Source organism: Neoarthrinium moseri (assembly GCF_022829205.1).
Source record: "Neoarthrinium moseri strain CBS 164.80 chromosome Unknown scaffold21_Wmoseri_CBS_16480, whole genome shotgun sequence".
NCBI classification, from domain to species: domain Eukaryota; kingdom Fungi; phylum Ascomycota; class Sordariomycetes; order Amphisphaeriales; family Apiosporaceae; genus Neoarthrinium; species Neoarthrinium moseri.
Window position 1 is genome coordinate 117,603 of NW_026055135.1, and position 18,901 is coordinate 136,503.

Genomic DNA, 18,901 nt, shown 5'->3' on the forward strand with positions numbered 1-18,901 from the left:
TGGTCGCCTTGCGAAGTCACAAAAGTGACCCAAAGCGAGTCTACCAGGTGCTGAGAGAGGAGTTTATGAGACAAACTCTCGTATATAGGAAGCATTTTGCTCAGCTATCATGTCGACCCCTCCAGTAATAGTGGTTATACCGCTCCGGAAGCATTAGCGCTTTATTCATTGCCTTAGGCAGAACATTGACCCGACTATATTTCCATACTTAACCAATCATGTTTCGCTATTTCTAAGATCGGATCTGTTCAATCAATGGCTGTCTGTAAAGAAGCAGGAAATTCCGAACTTCCCATCTTCTCAACTGAACGAGGAGGTGAGTAGGTGTTACTGGGACGGGTCCACTGCTTACCTCATATTATCGTGATACATTACCAGGATCCCCTGCACTCTGACCATGATGTTACTCACGTTGGGGTTATACCCCGCATAGTGGAGCACGCCGAACAGTCCCAGGTGGGGTTAGACGGTTAGACGCGACTCTGGAGAGAGAGTCTGCAGACGAGCATATGGGGTAATTCTCCATAGAGAGACTGGCCAATTACTGCTTGCATTCCTGTGTAATTAGTCAGAACTCTGCATCAATAACGTGTTCACTCACAATCCAGTTTGGAGGCTACTAGATCCCTTAGCCGCCCCTCATCTGGTACGGTATTGCATTCAGCATGCTTCAGAAGTCAAGGTTCATAGCATACGCAACAAAATGACAAACTTTATGTGTTGAATAAAGAAGAAATTTGCGAGAGAGTACATAGAGTATCGCATAGACCAAATATTGCTAGCTACTGATCTTCCTGGCCTCTACTGCGTGCTGTGTCTTGGTTAGGAATAACAGCCCAAGTGCTTATTTATCCATTTGCGTTGATGCTCAACCAAGATATGGGTAATACAAAATGGGTTCCATCGATAACACAGCTTCTACCAAACTTGCTACGCTGAATGGCGAAGGCATCAAAAATGTTTCTGCTCAAACAATTGTGGAAACAGTATGGGCTATAACTCACTTCATCTATACTGGTGATAATGAAGTCAAGTTTGTGCGGCACTTTTTGAGCCAGTCGCATGGCCGTGACGACGATGCCAAGCGACAACCTTTCTCCACCAGGGGTTATCGAATCAACTCAGAATCCACTCCTGCTGATATTGCAAGTACTGGGTGCGATGTTGCGCACCAGAATGGGCAAGCTCCAGGTTTGGAGCGTGAAAGCAAAGCTCCCGACTTTACGCGGTTCCTCCGGCAGACGGAACTGCTGCTCATTGAGGGCCAACCAGGATCGGGAATGAACCACCCGTTCCTGAAAGGCGAACCAGTAAGTCCTCCACAACCTCACTTGAGAAGTGATTGCAAAACATGCATATCGATAATTAGCTAATACTCGAATCCGTTCAGCACTCACTCCTTGTGGAAGCTTCGGTTTGGGATGGGGTAATTGACTTCACCGCCACCCTGCATACAAGCAACCACCAAAAGTACTTGGTTGACCTTGAGGACAAGATGACTCGTGTCTGTGGATTTGTGGCCAAGAACTGGAATTCACCCCTAAGTCAATACACGAAAGTTACGAACGAGGTGCAGCTTTCCCAAGTTCAGCCCAAGGGATCATCTGCCAAGCATGAACTCGCGAACGATCCTGCGGAACTTCTGCGGAGCTTGTGGAGGGGTGTCCTACACTCCCCTAACGCTCCTCTTGGGCCGGATGACAACTTCTTTCGCGTGGGCGGTGACTCTATCAAAGCCATCGAACTCGTTGGTGCGCTACGAGAACACAGAAGGGCCTTGACAGTCTCCCAGATATATCGAACGCCGACCCTGGGTGAAATGGCAAAGAACTTAGTTCTTCTCGACAGGTTGCCGCACGAAGAGCCACCAAAGGCGCTCGAGCTAATCTCCCAGTCCATCTCCAGAGAAGACTGTATCGATCAGGTTGCTAGAGCCTGTCAGGTAGAGCCACTGATGGTTGATGATGTCTACCCAGCCACGCCGATGCAAGAAGCATTGATGGCAATCTCGGCGCACCGTCCGGGTGTATATGCGCACCGGGTGGTATTCAAAATTCCTGAATCCCTTCAAATAGAGAGGTTCAAGAAAGCATGGTACACCTTGGTATCTAAGCAGCCTGTCTTCCGAACGCGAATTGTCACATTACCTAGCATCGGAACGGTGCAAGTTGTAATACGGTCAGGCATTGACTGGCACTCGGGTATGAGTCTGCACGAGTTTGTGCAGTACGATGAGGAGCTGCCGTACACTTACGGTTCCGATCTGAGTCGATACGGTATTGTGCATGACGATGAAGGAGAACCGCACTTTGTCTGGAGCGGCCATCATGCGATATCTGACGGATGGTCGCGACCCGCCATGTTTAGGGATGTGCAAAAGATCTACCTCGAGGGTGTAGCAACGCACCAAGTCCCGTACACCCAGTTCATACGCCATTTGATTGAGATGAGTATCGAAGAGTCCGAGGAGTTTTGGACCGAGCAGTTTCCTGACACTGTCGAAATCTATCCTCGCTTACCCACTTCCGGCTATACCCCTCAGGCGCTACAGTTGCAGACTATTGACATAAGCCTGGAACGGAGAGCCGACTCTGGTATCACAACAGCAACGTTGGTTCAGGCCGCTTGGGCTTTGATAACAGCTGCCTATGCGAATACCGACGAGGCGGTCTTCGGCTTGACCCTCTCGGGAAGAGACGCTCCAGTACCTGGCATCACCCAGATGATGGGAATCACGATCACAACTGTGCCAGTAAGAATAGTTCTTGACTACACAAGCACAGTCCTGGAATATCTTGAGGAGGTACAGGAATACATTTTGCAGGTGAAACAACACCAGCACCTTGGCCTTCAGCGTATATACCGCTTGAGCCCTGAAGCGAAATCTGCAGCAAGCTTTCAGAACCTATTAGTCATTCAACCTGCAGGGGAGGATGAAGACTTCGCAGGTCTTACTGAACTCGGTCTACAGCCTATTCAGGTGGACGAGAAGGATACACGGGACTATGGGATAACGGTTCAATGCAGTATTGGCAGCAGTGGAAGTCTCCTGCAGGTCAAGGCGCATTATGACGAGAAAGTTGTCGGCAGCAAGCAGGTGGAAAGCATGCTGCACTTGTTCGAACACCACATCAGGCAGCTGGCCACCGAGTCCACGGTATCATCGCTGCACGACCTCGATAATATGTCCCCTCATGACCTCGGTTTACTCGCGACATGGAATGCTTCAATGCCACCTGCTGTCGAGAAAACACTCCATGGCCTCATCGCAGAGAAGGCCCGGGAAACACCAGGCGCAGTTGCTCTCGACGGACCCGACAGCAGAGTGACATATGCTGAGCTCGACTCGATCTCGAGCCAATTAGCAGGCTATATCCAGGAGGTTGCAAACATAAGCCCGAACTCACGCGTGGTGCTCAGCTTCGCCAAATCCGCACTGCCCGTCTTTGCGATTCTAGCCACTCTCAAGAGTGGGGGTGTCTGCGTCTCAACCAATCCGGAGCATCCAACTCCACGGCTGTTGGAGATAGTCCAAGATGTCGAATCCAGAGTCGTGCTTTGTGACGAAAAGAGCGTTGACCGGTTTAAGGGCCAGGTACCCCACGTAATCGGTATCACTGACGCCCTTATCGAGCAGCTAAAGTCGGCTGCTGCATACAAATCGCTTCCCAATGTTCTTCCAAGCAACGAATCGTTTGTGGTATATACGTCAGGCAGTACCGGTAAACCCAAAGGATCCGTACTTGAACACCGCTCCTTAGCAACTCACCTCAAGGCGCTTGGGGAGAGAATCGGGCTAGATGAGCGTTCGAGAACATTGCAATTTTCCGCATATACCTTTGACGTCCACATCCTAGAGATAGTTGGAACATTGGTACACGGCGGTTGCGTCTGTGTCATATCAGATCATGAACGCATGAACAATCTTTCTCAGGTAATCAACGAGCGACGCGTCAACTTCTCGTCACTGACCAAAACGGTCTCACGGCTCCTTGATCCCGACCAAGTGCCGACACTCAAGAAACTCATATTGACCGGCGAGCCCAATGGTCGTCAAGACTACTGGCGTTGGTCCAGACGCGTCTTCCTGTATAATGGACTGGGTCCGTCCGAGTGCACACCTTTGGTATGCCTCACTCGCGGAGCGGTTGCGCCAGATGATGACCCATCAAACATTGGTCACGCAATGGGCTGCCACTTGTGGGTAATCGATCACCGCAGACCTGATCGCCTTGTTCCCATAGGATGCGTTGGAGAGCTGGTGGTTGAGGGTCCAATCGTTGGTCGCGGGTATATCAACCGGCCTCGAGAGAATGCAGCCGCCTTCGTCCTTGACCCAGCATGGTCACGTGATGGTTCTGGAAGGTCTCGACGCTTTTACCGGTCCGGCGACCTAGCTAGGATGAACACGGATGGAAGCATCACGTTTATAGGTCGTGCCGACAATCAGGTCAAAATCCATGGCCAGCGCGTCGAATTGGGCGAGATCGAGGACAGCCTTCGCCGTTGCAGTCATGTCTTCGCGAACAGTGCTGTGGAAGCCGTCACGATCTCGAGTCGTGGCGGGACATCCACACTCGCCGTCTTCTGCAGCCGAGAGGACCATGAGCAGAGCAAGCTGAAGCGTCATGATGCGGTTGAAGTACCCATTCTTGCGATGGACCACGAGTCTGAAATTGAATTCAAAAAGGCACAACTAGATCTTGCGAAGACTCTTCCACAGTACATGATTCCATCGATATTCCTACCGGTAAGGCACTTGCCTTTCAACCCTTCTGGGAAGCTTGAGCGCAAGACACTGCACCACTGGGTATCGAGGCTCAACGCCAACGATCTGGGTCAGTATTTCCTCACGAGCCAAACTGTAACAAGGCCGCCGGAGTCCGACATGGAAAAGAAACTCCAGTCGCTATGGGCAAAAGTCCTGAACATCCCAACCAACGCTATCGGTGCCGAGTCCCACTTTTTCCGCTCCGGGGGCGACTCCGTCCTGTCCATGAAGCTGATTGCCGAGGCCCGATGCGAAGGCATTGCCATGACGGTGGCTGATGTCTTTAGGATGCCCATGCTAAAGGATATGGCTTTGACAATTGAACCCGACGTATCCACCAAGCCAAGGGACGATGAAGTGGCACGTTTCGAAGCATTCTCGCTCATTAGAGACAAGGAAGCGCTGAGCGGCTACATTGCAGAGGCGGCACAGGACTGCGGTGTAGGCCCCGATTTAGTCGAGGATATGTACCCCTGCACTCCCATTCAGGAGGCTCTCATGGCGGTGTCATCACATCGGCCGGAAGCATACACGTACCAAGTTGTCCTAAAACTGCCCTCTTCTATGGATCTGGACCGGTTTAAATCATCCTGGGATACACTGGTCTCCGAATTTGCAATATTTCGTACCCGCATCGTTTTCAAACGAGATGTTGGTTCATTGCAGGTGGTACTACGATCCAATATCACCTGGCATGAGAGCACAGGGATGCCTCCCGAACAATACCTTGAACAGAATGGGACCCTCCATGTTGGCTACGGAAGTGAACTGTCCAGGTTTGTTATAGTTCACCATGGTGGCGATACTGTTTTTGTGGGAACGTTCCACCATTCTCTTTACGATGGTTGGTCTCTCATGAGAACGTATGAAGAATTCAGCAGCATATTTCTCCATGGAGAACTGGCACGGCCTGTTGTGCCCTACGGCAGATTTATGGGACACCTCTCTTCTGTTGATGGCAACGAGTCAGACGAGTTCTGGCGATCCCAATTCCCGACGATCACTGAGAACTATCCCCGACTGCCGCCTGGTCACACTCCTCGTCCATTACATAACAAATCCTCAACTGTTCAACTCACGCGGACTGTCGGCTCCGAAGTGACTCTCGCTACTGTCGTTCAAACAGCCTGGGCAATATTGATGTCCCTGTACAGTGGGAGCAATGACTTAGTTTTCGGCTTAACACTTTCTGGACGGGACGCACCGATCGATGGTATAACAGACATGGTGGGGCCGACTTTGACATCCGTCCCAATAATGATGCATATCAACAATGACATGACACTTGGGGCCCTTCTTGATAGCATGCAGAGAAAGACTACAGATATCAGGCGACATCAACATGTAGGCCTGCAGCGAATTCGCCATCTCAGCCCAGAGGCAAGTGCTGCTGTTGATTTCCGCAATTTGCTTGTCGTACACACGATGGGCGACGCTGAAATCACATCACCACTGAGAGCACTCGGAATTCAGACCATGAAAAGCAAGGCTGAGGAGTCATTGGACATAGCTCTGACTGCAGAGTGTACCATTCGAGGGGATGCTCTGGATGTGCTCATCAATTACGATGACGAAGTTGTGGCATCTCAACAGGTCGACTTCATTCATCATCAACTAGGCTATATCATCTCGCTGCTGTCAAAGGAATCTCCAACGACCAGACTACGTGATGTGGACTTGGTCTCCGCGGACGAACTCACGCACATGCAATCGTGGAACAACAACTTGCCTGAGTATACACAGGAAGTTTTACATGAGCTCGTAGAAGCTCAGGCACGTGCTACCCCAAACGCAATTGCAACGACTGGCTTTGATGGGAAATTCACCTATGAAGAGCTTGATTCGATCACCAACAAGTTGGCTGCCTATCTAACTTCTATCGGCGTGGGCCCGGAGAAGCACGTGGTCCTTAGTTTCAGGAAATCTACTTGGCCCATTATTGCTATGTTAGCAGTGCTGAAAAGTGGTGGTGTCTGCGTATCGGTCAACTTCGAACATCCTCTGAACCGACGGTTGGACATTGTCCAGGACGTCGAGCCGGTCGTCATTCTCTGCGATGCTGATCAGCAATCGGAGTATTCTGGACATTCTCCTCATGTTGTCGTAGTTGGCGCCACCCTCTTTGCTCACACGCTCACACAGGAGCCTTCCAATACTTGGGTCAGACCGAAAATCCAACCCTCAAACGCTGCGTTCATAGTATACACCTCCGGCAGCACCGGAAAGCCAAAAGGCTGTATATTGGAACACCATGCTGTCTGTCTGTCCCAGAAAATAAATGCCGATACCATGAACATTACAAGTTCAACTCGAGCCCTTCAATTCGCCACGTATACATGGGATCCCAGCATTCTCGAGATCTTCGGCCCCCTCATATGTGGTGGGTGTGTTTGCGTGATCTCGGATGACGAGCGGATGAACAATTTGACTGCCTCTATCAACGCTCGAGGCGCGAATTGGACCTTTCAAACACCTACGGTTGCCCAGATCATTGTTCCAGATGATGTTCCCAATCTGGATACGATCGTCTTCTGTGGTGAACCGCTTACCAAGAAGGTGGTGCAACCGTGGTCCGCAGCTGGCCACGCACAAATGATAAATTTCTATTCCGCAGCTGAGACTTCCAACATAGGTGCAATCAACCTCGCTCCCGACAAGCAGACTGGCTTGATTAGCATTGGACGCAGCAGCGGATGCGGAATGTGGGTCGTCCAGCGCCATGACCCGAACCAACTTGTTCCTAGGGGCTGCGTAGGAGAGCTTCTTATTGAAGGCCATGCTGTCATCAGAGGTTACTGGAACAGGCAAGAGGCGAATTCTGCCGCTTTCATCGAAGACCCCACGTGGTCGCGCTCCGGACAGGCCGAGCTAAAGCACCGGCGGTTCTACCGAACAGGCGATATTGCGTACTTCAATCCCGATGGCAGTATCCAGCTCCTAGGCCGTGGCGACAGACAGGTGAAGATCCGTGGCCAGCGAGTCGAGCTGCATGAGATCGAATATCAGATTCACCAGCAATTGCCCATCGGTAGTGAAGTCACTGCAGAGATTGTCGAATTAGACGCTGCTACGTTGACTGCATTCATCCGGTTACCAACTTTCTGTGCCCTTGAAGGCCAGAATAGCCTGCAAATCCAGGCGGAAACCGATGTTAAAGAGTTCCAAAATGTAGTCGAAAGTCTACAGAGGTCCCTGCCCGAAACACTTCCGCAGTACATGCTGCCCACGGCGTTCGTCCCAATATCGTATACACCCAGACTGGCAACTACAAAAACCGACAGGAAACTTCTCAAGCAGTTTGCACAGCGCCTCGAGAAAGATGCGATTTTCGGCAACACCTTGAGCAATGAAAAGACCCCACCTCGAGATGAGACCGAAGCGAGTCTCCAGCTTGTATGGTCGCAGATTCTGAAGCTAAGTTTGGACAGAATCGGCGTTCACGATTCCTTCTTGGCGCTCGGTGGAGATAGTATCACCGCCATGCAAGTAGTTTCGGAGTGTCGACGTCTTGGTGTCGAGATTTTAGTCTCCACAATATTGGTGGAAAGGACTATTGCAGCTATCGCACCTCACTGCAAGAGGCTGGTTACTCCTGAAGCCTCTTCGATTGAAAAACCCCATGCATTCGCACATCTAACCCAGGAACTCGATAGCCTTCTTTCCGACCACCTTATTGGATTAGGACATGATTCCGAGAATTCTCTCATCGACAGTGTCTATCCGTGTACAGCTATGCAAGAGGGTATCCTGCTAAGCCAGCAAGTCGATAGCGAGGTCTATCAAATCCAGTATGTTTGGGAGTTTACCGACAATCCCGCTTTTGGAGAGAATCTATCTTCTCGCCTGTCACTGGCATGGGACACAATCGTACACAGGCACCCCAGCATGCGAACTGGCATCATTGAACATTCCACGGAGCATGGCCATTTTCTTCAGGTTGTTCTCAAACGCCATCCTGCGCCGCGGTTTCTCCAAGCAGAGCAAGCTATCAAGGATGTCTCAGAAGTCTTGCAACTTCCCACCCCAGCGGAGGACAACTTCTTGACGTATATGCCACGATTGACTCTGTACCGCACCATGGACGGACGAGCTATTTGTAAGCTCAAGGTCAGCCACGTCCTCATTGATGCCGTGTCGTTGGATGTTTTCATGCAGGAGCTTATCAGCTCGCTTCTCGGACATGAACTTGCGTCGCCAGTCATGAATTTTGCGAAATATGTCGAGTATGAGAAGAATATCAAGTCTGAACAGAGCATCGCTTACTGGGAAGATCATCTGAAGAACGTACAGCCATGTCATGTACCAACCAACAATGACCAGGAAGCGTTCAGCGGTCTGAAGGAGTACGGATTTATCCAGCTACCCGAGAACGCAACCGAAGGCATGGCAGCTTTCTGCAGCCGCCTGGGTGTTACCCAAGCTGCGTTTATGCAGGCTGCATGGGCCATCGTCCTTGCTACATTCACTGGGCAGAGTGACGCTTGCTTTGGATACCTTGCCTCTGGCCGCGATACTCCAATCGACGGCATCGAGGGAAGCATCGGCCCCATCATCAGCATGCAGATATGCCGTGTACAGATTGAAGCGACCGTTAAAGAAATACTACAGCGTGTCAACACGGATGTTATTGTTGGACTGGAGCATCGGAATTGCTCGCTTGCACTCATTCAGAACAGATTAGGCCTGAAAGCAACTCCGCTTTTCAATACATGCATGACGGTTCGACGTGCGCTTGACCTAGCGGAGCAAGAGAAGCTAGATACTCTGATCAGACCACTGCAAAGCCCAGAAAGGACCGAGGTAAGGCCCTGGGACCCCCAAACCCGATTCTTTGGAAATTAGTTCCATATCATTGACTGAATGTTTTACAGTATGCCATTGCCCTGTCGGCGTCCGTGAGAGCAACTGGCGCCATAATCAGCATGTCATATCAAAGGGGTAAAATCTCCCAAGACTATGCTCGCAGCATAGCAGGGTCACTCGAGACCGTGATTCGCAGCCTCCTGGAATCTGAGGCCAAACCGGTTCATAGTATCGAGCTCATTGGCACAGAAGATCTCAAGCGAGTCCAAGGTTGGAACTCGCCCCCCTCTCCAGTAGTGTATTCTACCCTGCACGGACTTGTGGAAGCCCAAGCACAGGCAACCCCGGACGCCATCGCCACCAGCGGGTTCGATTCGCAGCTCACATATGGACAGCTTAACTTGATGTCTAATAGGCTCGCAAGCCACCTGATTGGCTGCGGAGTTGGACCCGGGGCCCGGGTCGTGCTTTGCTTCTACAAATCAACCTGGCCTGTCGTAGCCATGTTGGCTATTCTAAAAGCAGGTGGTGTTTGCGTCTCGACCAATCCGGATCATCCGTTTTCTCGACTTCTTGATACCTGTCACGATGTCGAAACAACAGTTGTGATGTGCGACGAACGCAACGCTTCGCGCTTCAAAGATCAGATACCTCATGTCATCACAGTAGGCGAACGTTTGATGGGACAACTCAAGCGCACAGCCCAGCTGCCATTGCCTGAAGTAAAGCCGCACGACGCTGCTTTCGTGGTCTATGTAAGTGTCTCAGGAAAAGACTTTCTGCCTGCAAATGCTCTTCATTCCCTTTGGAGTCAAACTAATATCTTACGTCCCAGACATCCGGAAGTACTGGGAAGCCGAAAGGATGTGTGCTAGAACACCATTCGGTGGCAAAGAGTCAGCTTGTCAACGCTAAAGCCATGCACATCACATCGACAACCAGGGTCGCGCAGTTTGCGGCTTACACATTTGACGCCAGCATATGCGAAATATTCGCTCCCCTTGTCGTTGGCGGTTGTTTATGCGTCATCTCAGACGACGAGCGCCTGGATGATCTGGCTATGGCTATGAACGATAGAAAGGCGAATTGGATTATGCTTACCCCGACTGTGGCTCAGTTGCTCTCTCCTTCAGCTGTACCGACTCTGAAAACACTTGTCTTTGGGGGCGAGCCGCTCGGCCGGAAAGCCCTTGATATCTGGTGTGGTCATGTGAAGCTGGTCAACTACTGGGGACCAACGGAGTGCTCCAACTCTGGATGCCTCAACGGAGAGATCACACGTGATACGAACCCATTGAGGATCGGGCGGGCGAGCGGGTGCCATGTCTGGATTACAGAACAGGGTAACCCGCACCGACTGGTTCCTATTGGCTGCATCGGCGAGATGGTTGTTGAAGGGACCATGCTAGGTCGTGGCTACGTGAATCGACCTGACGCAACAGCAGCAGCTTTCGTCACAGATCTTGCTTGGTCTAGAGGAGGTGAACCTGACTGTACTCGACGTTTCTACAGAACGGGCGATTTGGGACAATTCAACTCCGATGGGACCATCACTATCGCTGGAAGAGCCGATAATCAAGTCAAGATCCATGGCCAGCGTGTAGAGCTCGATGAGATCAAACATCAGATTGCCAAGAGCCTGCCATCAGGTGGTGAGGTTGTTGTTGACATGGTCAACATAAGCAACCAATCATGGAAGACGTTGGCAGCGTTCATCAAAATTGGCGGATACTCGACGGATAAGGCGAGTCCAAATACCCTCGAGGTTACGGACTCTGAACAACAACAGGAGTTTCAATCCCTTGTCAAGGAGCTGGAAACAACACTTCCCAAAGTATTGCCCCGATACATGGTTCCGTCCAAGTTCATACCAATCACGAGAGTTCCACTCACACCCTCTGTGAAGACCGATAAACGACTGCTGAGAGAGTTTGCAAAAACTTTGTCAGGGGAGATCGGGTCCACATGCGAACCGAACTCACTTGAGAAGCAGCCGACCAGCGATATGGAGCGTGATCTCCAGACTGTATGGGCTCATGTGCTTAACCGAGCGATATCCAGTATTGGAATCGACGAGACTTTCATGTCTCTCGGAGGAGATTCAATATCTGCGATGCAATCTGCTGCCCAATGTCGCAAAATGGGAATCAAACTTCCTGTGGCCGTCATTCTGCAAAAGAAAACAATCGCTGCTATTGCACCATATTGTACAAAGATTTCAATGGCACAAACTCCTCGCACAGCTGTCAAGACTTTCGACATTGATCAAGACCAAATGGACGAACTTCTCGCCGTCGACTTGCCTCGAATAGGTATCAAGTCCATTGATGATGTCGAGGATATTTTCCCCGTTTCACCATTTCAGAAATTCACGATCGAAGGTCACTTGGACACGCCACCGAGGCACTGGGAATGTTTCTATTTCGACCTACCCAATAACATTGATCACTCGAGGCTACAGCAAGTGTGTGTTGAAATGGCCGAGAATGTCCCCATCCTTCGTACCTTGTTCATCAAGCACGCCGGTGGCTTTTTGCAGGTCGTTTTGAAGTCTCTTGAGCCACAGATTGACATCTATAACTCCCAAGAAGATATAGATCAACTCATGGCGCGCCTCTTCAAAGAAGATCTCGCCAATCTACCAACGCTAGGCAGACCGTTCCACCGTTTCATGATAGCTCGCACACCGACGCACTCCCGACTACTGTTGCGTCTTTCACACACACAAGAAGACGGCCTCAGCCGCATAGCACTTGTCCAACTACTAGCAACGCTGTACGAAGGCCGATCCCCCCCTGAGATAGTCAGCTATTCCAAATTCATGCATCATCTCAAACAGCACCACGAAGAAGACGCGAAGTACTGGCGTTCGATGCTAGCCAGCACGCAACCAACTTACATTTGGGACACTGCCAAGCAACCACCAATGAAGGGATCAGGCGTTATTCGTATCGAGGAGACAATCCCACATTTCCGAACAGAAGGGGTTACTCCAGCTACGCTATTCAATGCCGCTTGCGCTCTCCTACTTTCGTCTATGACCAACTCGACCGACATCATCTTCGGCCGCATGACGTCCGGCCGGACCGGACTGGATGCCGAGTTCCAAAATCTGATAGGGCCTACCCTCAATATCATCCCGCTTCGTGTACATCTCAAGAAAGACTTCCTCGTTTCTGACGTCGTCCAGTCCGTGCACAAGCAGTACGTGGATTCCATCCCGTACGAGAACATAGGGCTGGACGACATCATCCGAAACTGTACAGACTGGAAAACATCAATGGCAAAGTTCCCGGTAGTGACTCAGTTCTTGAACGTTGACGAGAACTCTGAGGTTCAGCTTGCCGGTGGGGGTAGGTTCGTCGCGCGCATTTGGGAGCCTAAGGACGTGGATCCGTACCCGTGGAGTCTCTGTCTTGGCGCGTACATCGGTCGCAGCGGCGTCAAAATATCCATTGCTGCGAACGCAGCTTACGCCGACCGCGCCATGGTTCAACGCATATTCAATGATTTGTGTCGCCTTATTGGGACGCTCACTGAGCATGGGGACAAGCAGCTGGGCTCGTTGACTGCATTGAGCTAGAGCTACCAAACAAGACGAATGACAGCTGCATGTGACTTATTGCCCGTCGCGACAGATATACTCAGCGACATTGGAAAAGTAGTATAGGGGTTTGCGGGAAGAGCGATTAGGTTTTGCCCTTCATTGAATGACGCGTCTACATAGATATCACTTTCACATATTACAATTTCATATTAACCTCATTCTGAACCGCTCATCTTTGACCGTGAAATATCGACCATGATCATGGTGATGATGACGGTCGCGATAGCTTCATTTTCGACCCAATTCAATCATTTCTTCAATTCTCGCTTCTTCCAAAGCGATCGCGATATCAGATGCAGCTACGATGGCATGAGTAGCTACCCATGAACGGTATCCATTTATTCTGCGCCCCATGGAGCTACCATGTGATGACCTGGCTTGTGAACACAAGTTCGCGCTTCCTCACAGATCCTCCAAGATCAGACATGAATGAGTCACTCACTGGAATGCGGCCCGCATTGGACAAGTAACGTCCAAATTACATGATGAGCTCACCCACGGTCTGAAGTTTGCGCACTAGATTGTAACCCTGTCACACCCTGTCTTCTGAGGACATTGAACCAGGTAGGCATTGTGAAGGATAAATAATCACATAAGAGGTGACCTCATCCTAATAGCAGATTGAGGAATCCCCCCTCAAGACCTGGGTCATATTTATTCCATCATCCTGAAAGTGTCCCGCTTAGTAACTTGAAAGTTCGGCTCACATAAACTTGAATAATCCGGTTCGTCCGCAACATGATGACCTTGCGTCGCCCAAAGTTCCAGGATACAGCCAGCTAGCATTACTATTAGTCAAGGGTGACTGAGAGTTTTGATTGGAGGCCTAACCGCCACATCATGGCAGGGAGATCTGTTCAGGGGTGCTGGGCAAAAGTTGCGAAGAGCTGGATTTGGAAGAGCAACGTATGAAAAGGTGAAGCATAGAAGGTAGTACAGTAGTTCGTTGCACACTAGACTTATCTGTTGGTTACGAGGATTCTTCAGTTGAAGTCCCAGCCTCAGTACACTCGAAGACAATCTATGACAATGGAAGAACTTCCCATCGAACATGAACTAGGCCACGACTCCTCCCTAACTGAGTCGATAAGCTCTGTGTCGACCCCGGACACGGACATCAAAGACCCCTATTTAGTTTTTCACCACGGACAGGAGCTTAATGGCCACTCGAAAGCTGTCCTTGGCGACCCTCATCCAGTGGGAACTTGTTTCAGTGATAATCACGAGATACACGTTCCCCCTTCCGGCACTCGGCGCTTGTGGGATGAAATTCACCATACAGCACAATGGGGTGCTATTCCGGACAGCACCGGCATGGCTAGACTAACACTATCCGACGAGGACAGAGAGGTGAGAAACTATTTTGTTCATGAAGCAGAGCAACTCGGCTGCAGGGTCGACATCGATCAGATGGGCAACATCTTCGCAGTACTTCCAGGCGAAAACAACAATGTGCCTCCCATTGGCATTGGTAGCCATCTTGATACTCAGCCTGCGGGTAAGACTCCATAATGAATACTAGCACCAGGGCGAGGGGTAAGCTGACTGCGGCGGGCCACGATGTTCAGGGGGCAGATATGATGGTATACTTGGCGTCCTATCTGCACTCGAAGTACTCAAGTCAATCAAGTCTTCGGGGATTCGAACTTATGCACCCATAGCTGCCATCGACTGGACAAACGAGTAGGTAACAAGGCCCAGCCGACCATCACCCGACTGAATCCAACCGCCTCAATGCCCCAGCTAACAAGATACCAGAGAAGGGGCGAGGTTCGCACCCGGCTGCAACGGCTCTGCGGTCTGGGCCGGCCATACTCCTCTGCATGCCGCCTACGCATTGCGCGATACGAATCCGAGCGCATCCTGCACACTCCGCCAAGAGCTTGAACGCATCGGCTATCTGGGCGCGGTGCCCGCAAGCTGCGAGGCCAACAAGCTAAGCGCGCACTTTGAGCTGCATATCGAGCAGCGGCGCATTCTGCAGGACACGGGGAAGAAGATCGGCGTCGTCACCAACATCCAGGGCATACGGTGGTACCGCGTCTGCATCAACGGGAGGCGGGCGCACGCAGGAGGTGCACCGATGCACCAGCGTGCCGACGCCGTGGTTGCGGCGGCAAAGGTTATCTTGTTCCTGGATGCCAGGGCGCGCGTGGTCGAGGCCGTGGCTACGGTGGGTGTGGTTGAGCTGGAGAGGCCATCATCGAATACCGTGCCTGGAAAGGTTATCTTTACGATTGACCTTCGCCACCCATCTGAAGCGGTACTTGATGACTTTGAAGCGCGACTACGTAGCTGCACAGATGGATTGACGAAAGAGAACGTGGGCATCGGAGTTGAGATCTCGAAGACGTGGCATAGTCCTGCGGTGAAGATGGACGACGAGGCTATGGCCTGCACCAAACGGGCTGCCGAAAAGGTGGTCGGCGTAGAGAATTCCGTCGAAATGATCTCTTTAGCCGGCCATGATAGCGCGTTGACGGCCACAAAGGTGCCAACTTCCATGGTATTCGTGCCTAGTAAAGACGGCATCAGTCACGCACCGGAGGAGTTTACGAGTGAGGAAGATTGGTAAGCGGAGCACTAAACGTATGACTGCTGGAAACTAACTGCAAGGATTTAGTGGCAACGGATTACGGGTTATACTCGAGGCGGTATTGGGGTACGACTCTATAATCAAACAGCGCTATACTTCTCAGTAGCGATACTGGGTTTACTCGTCCCCCAACCTCCATTTCCCAAACGGCAGTCACTATGACGGGCACGGAGTTGAGCATGAATCTTTTAGGGAAAATCTCTTCTGCTTTGATTGCAAAATGTACATTAAATGCAATTTTGTGGTGGCAGTACGAAGCTCCTGGGAAATCAATTAGTAGTCTTTCATCTGATCTCGTGCCCCCAATCTGAGCAAGACACGGTCTATGTAGCACATGAAAATTGAATCCTAAACAGCTCCGTGCAACTTTGGATTTCCCTGATTATGAGAATATATCGTGATGATCCGTCTGTTGTTTGATGTACTTCTCAGCAGAGTCGTCAGGCTTATGTTCTCTGCTGGGTGCACAACGTCTTGGATTAAATTTAAAAGCCGTCACTCTCCCCTCCAACCACAAAATATGAGCATTGGCAGACACCATGTCAAGCTGACTCGATTAGGATAGTGGATTCATGTCGAAATCGCGCAAAAGTAATATTACGAGCGCTTCTCATCATCACATTACGTGAAATGTTAGTGACCTTATCGGGTTAGGAGCATAATGCAGCTGCACCTCAAGGGTTGCCTCCGAGATTGCCCCAATATCTACGCTCGCGAAACACATCTGAACAGATATTCAGCATCTCAAAGGCTTCAGCAATCAGGGTTGTAACCATGCTTACCATGTTAGAGGAGGCCCCGAGAGAATCAATGGCAGTTCAAATGGCGTCAAAGATAGCCCCACCGACCAACGGTGTTAATGGGGCACACCACAAGAAAGCCCAGCTCAATCGCGCAGGCGAGCTTGAAGAAGTATCCAAGCCCTTCTATACATTCCTCCATGTCTAGATTGCTAATGACCTCTCAGCTTCTAGACTCGGTCAAGCAACTCATAATACCTTTCGTTAGAAAGGCAGACGACGCAGCGCAATGCAGAGCTGCTGGGCAGGGTCGTGTCCCACCAGGTACGAACGTGCTCGTGGAGAGGCTGGAACCCGAGAAGCTGGTGAAGCGATTGGACTTCTCGCTGCCAGGAGAGGGCAGAGGCCGGGACGGGCTTCTAGCTACAGTCCAGGAGCTCCTGGAAAACAGCGTCAATACGTGGGATCAAGGGTTCATGGATAAGCTATATGCAAGCACGAACCCGGTAAGATGCTCTTCGTGGAATGATGCAGTGGTACATCTATCTGACGATTCTGTCTCTTGCAGGTCGGAGTGATCTCCGAGCTCATTCTTGCCACACTGAACACCGCCGTAAGTTGGTCCTTGCCAGCGAGAACAACCCCCCTTACTTTCCCCAACCAGACAGACCATGTCACTAACACCGCCGTCCAGCTCCACGTATGCCACGTCTCACCCGCTCTCACCATCGTCGAGAAGACCACAGCCCGCGCCCTGGCGTCCATCATGGGCTTCACGGGCCCGCGCGCCGGCGGCATCACCTGCCCAGGGGGCTCGGCGTCGAACATGACGTCGCTCGTGATCGCGCGGAACACGCTGTACCCGGACACCAAGCGCGACGGCAACGGGCCGCGCAGGCTCGTTCTATTCACCAGCGTGCACTCTCACTACAGCATCGAGAAGGCCGCCAGCACGATGGGGCTGGGCGCCGCCGGCACGGGCGTGGTCCTTGTGCCGGCCGATGCGGAGGGGCGCATGATCCCGGGTGCTCTTCGCCGTATGGTGCTACACGCCATACAGGAGGGCAAGACGCCCTTCTACGTCAACGCGACCGCGGGCACCACCGTGCTCGGTGCCTTCGACCCGATTTGCGAAATCAGTGCCGTCTGTAAGGAGTTCGGTCTGTGGTTGCATGTCGACGCATCGTGGGGCGGACCTGTGGCCTTCTCGTCTCAGCAGAGACACAAGATAGACGGCGCCGGGCTGGCGGATAGTCTCACGATCAATCCGCATAAAATGTTGGGCACTCCGCTGCCATGCTCGTTCCTGCTGACGAACGACCTTTCAGTGTTTCACAGGGCAAACACGCTGCCTGCAGGGTACTTATTCCACAGTGAATCGGCTGAAAGAGATGTCTGGGACCTGGCGGATCTGACATTGCAGTGTGGCCGCAGAGGGGATGCGCTGAAGCTGGCACTGAGCTGGATATATTGTAAGTGGTTGGACATACATACGCCTTTATCGCCGCGAATTCCCTTCCTTTAGCAAGGAGTAGAGAGAAACGACAAGCAGTGTTAACTGCTAGGGTTTTCTTATTCCGAAGAAAAAAGATTGCTTACTAACTTGTCTTCCTTTAGATGGAGCAGACGGATTCGAGAAACAAATCAACCATGCCTTCTCGGTAGCTGGACTTTTGGCGACGATGATACAAGACCATCCCGACTTCGAACTCGTGTCGACGAATCCGCCCCCATGCCTTCAAGTATGCTTCTACTACACACCGGGTGGTGTTCAAACAGGTATAGATGAGAACACAAGACGCACGCGGGCAATGATTACGGCGTTGGTAGATCGGGGGTTCATGGTGGATTATGCACCAGGTAATAGGGGGAGCTTCTTTAGAGTCGTTGTTAACTGCCAGACCTTGGCAGAAACGGTGAAGGGACTGGTAAATGCGTTGGTAGAAACTGGGAAGGGCGTCATAGACGAGGAACTAGGTACTATCGCTTAAAGAACAAGATTTTCAAGCCCTAAAAAGTTTCAGACAAGACATCTGACCTTCGGAAAGCTAGGCATCTAATTCATTTACTGGTAATGATACACAGCTTCCATTAGATATATTGATGCTACATTCATAACTGTTCATTACCTCTCGTCGGATACTATATTAAGTAGCTAAGACTAACGCTCGGAGTTTCGAGCGACGCTGGCTCCTTTGTGTCTTGACTTGATGCTAGAGCAATACATCCCACGACATGGTCGCTGTAGATTTCTCATGTTCGGTCTTTCTCATGGTTCCAATCTTATAAGAACAACAGGGTTGAATCAGTGAGCAAGAAGCATTGGCCAATCGTCTACTCATCAGTTTCGGTCTCTCAGAAGCGGTAACAAAAGGGCTCATATT

General features: G+C 51.1%; 3 protein-coding genes across 3 annotated transcripts; all 3 read left to right on the top strand.

Moving 5' to 3' along the window:
• Positions 1–893: 893 nt before the first annotated feature.
• Positions 894–13,157, top strand: JN550_006186 (uncharacterized protein; the record flags this gene model as incomplete). The annotated part of the gene is made up of 4 exons (XM_049317897.1): positions 894–1,310; positions 1,391–9,571; positions 9,643–10,329; positions 10,410–13,157. 4 exons carry the CDS (start codon positions 894–896, stop codon positions 13,155–13,157), a joined length of 12,033 nt encoding a protein of 4,010 aa, XP_049171746.1.
• Positions 13,158–14,210: 1,053 nt separating this feature from the next.
• JN550_006187 (uncharacterized protein) lies at positions 14,211–15,883 on the top strand (the record flags this gene model as incomplete). Its single annotated transcript, XM_049317898.1, has 4 exons — positions 14,211–14,679; positions 14,750–14,864; positions 14,940–15,752; positions 15,805–15,883. The coding sequence occupies 4 exons, from the start codon at positions 14,211–14,213 to the stop codon at positions 15,881–15,883; spliced, it is 1,476 nt and encodes a 491-aa protein (XP_049171747.1).
• Positions 15,884–16,551: 668 nt separating this feature from the next.
• Positions 16,552–18,508, top strand: JN550_006188 (uncharacterized protein; the record flags this gene model as incomplete). The annotated part of the gene is made up of 5 exons (XM_049317900.1): positions 16,552–16,689; positions 16,745–17,023; positions 17,086–17,130; positions 17,212–17,989; positions 18,135–18,508. The coding sequence occupies 5 exons, from the start codon at positions 16,552–16,554 to the stop codon at positions 18,506–18,508; spliced, it is 1,614 nt and encodes a 537-aa protein (XP_049171748.1).
• Between the last annotated feature and the right edge of the window lie 393 nt (positions 18,509–18,901).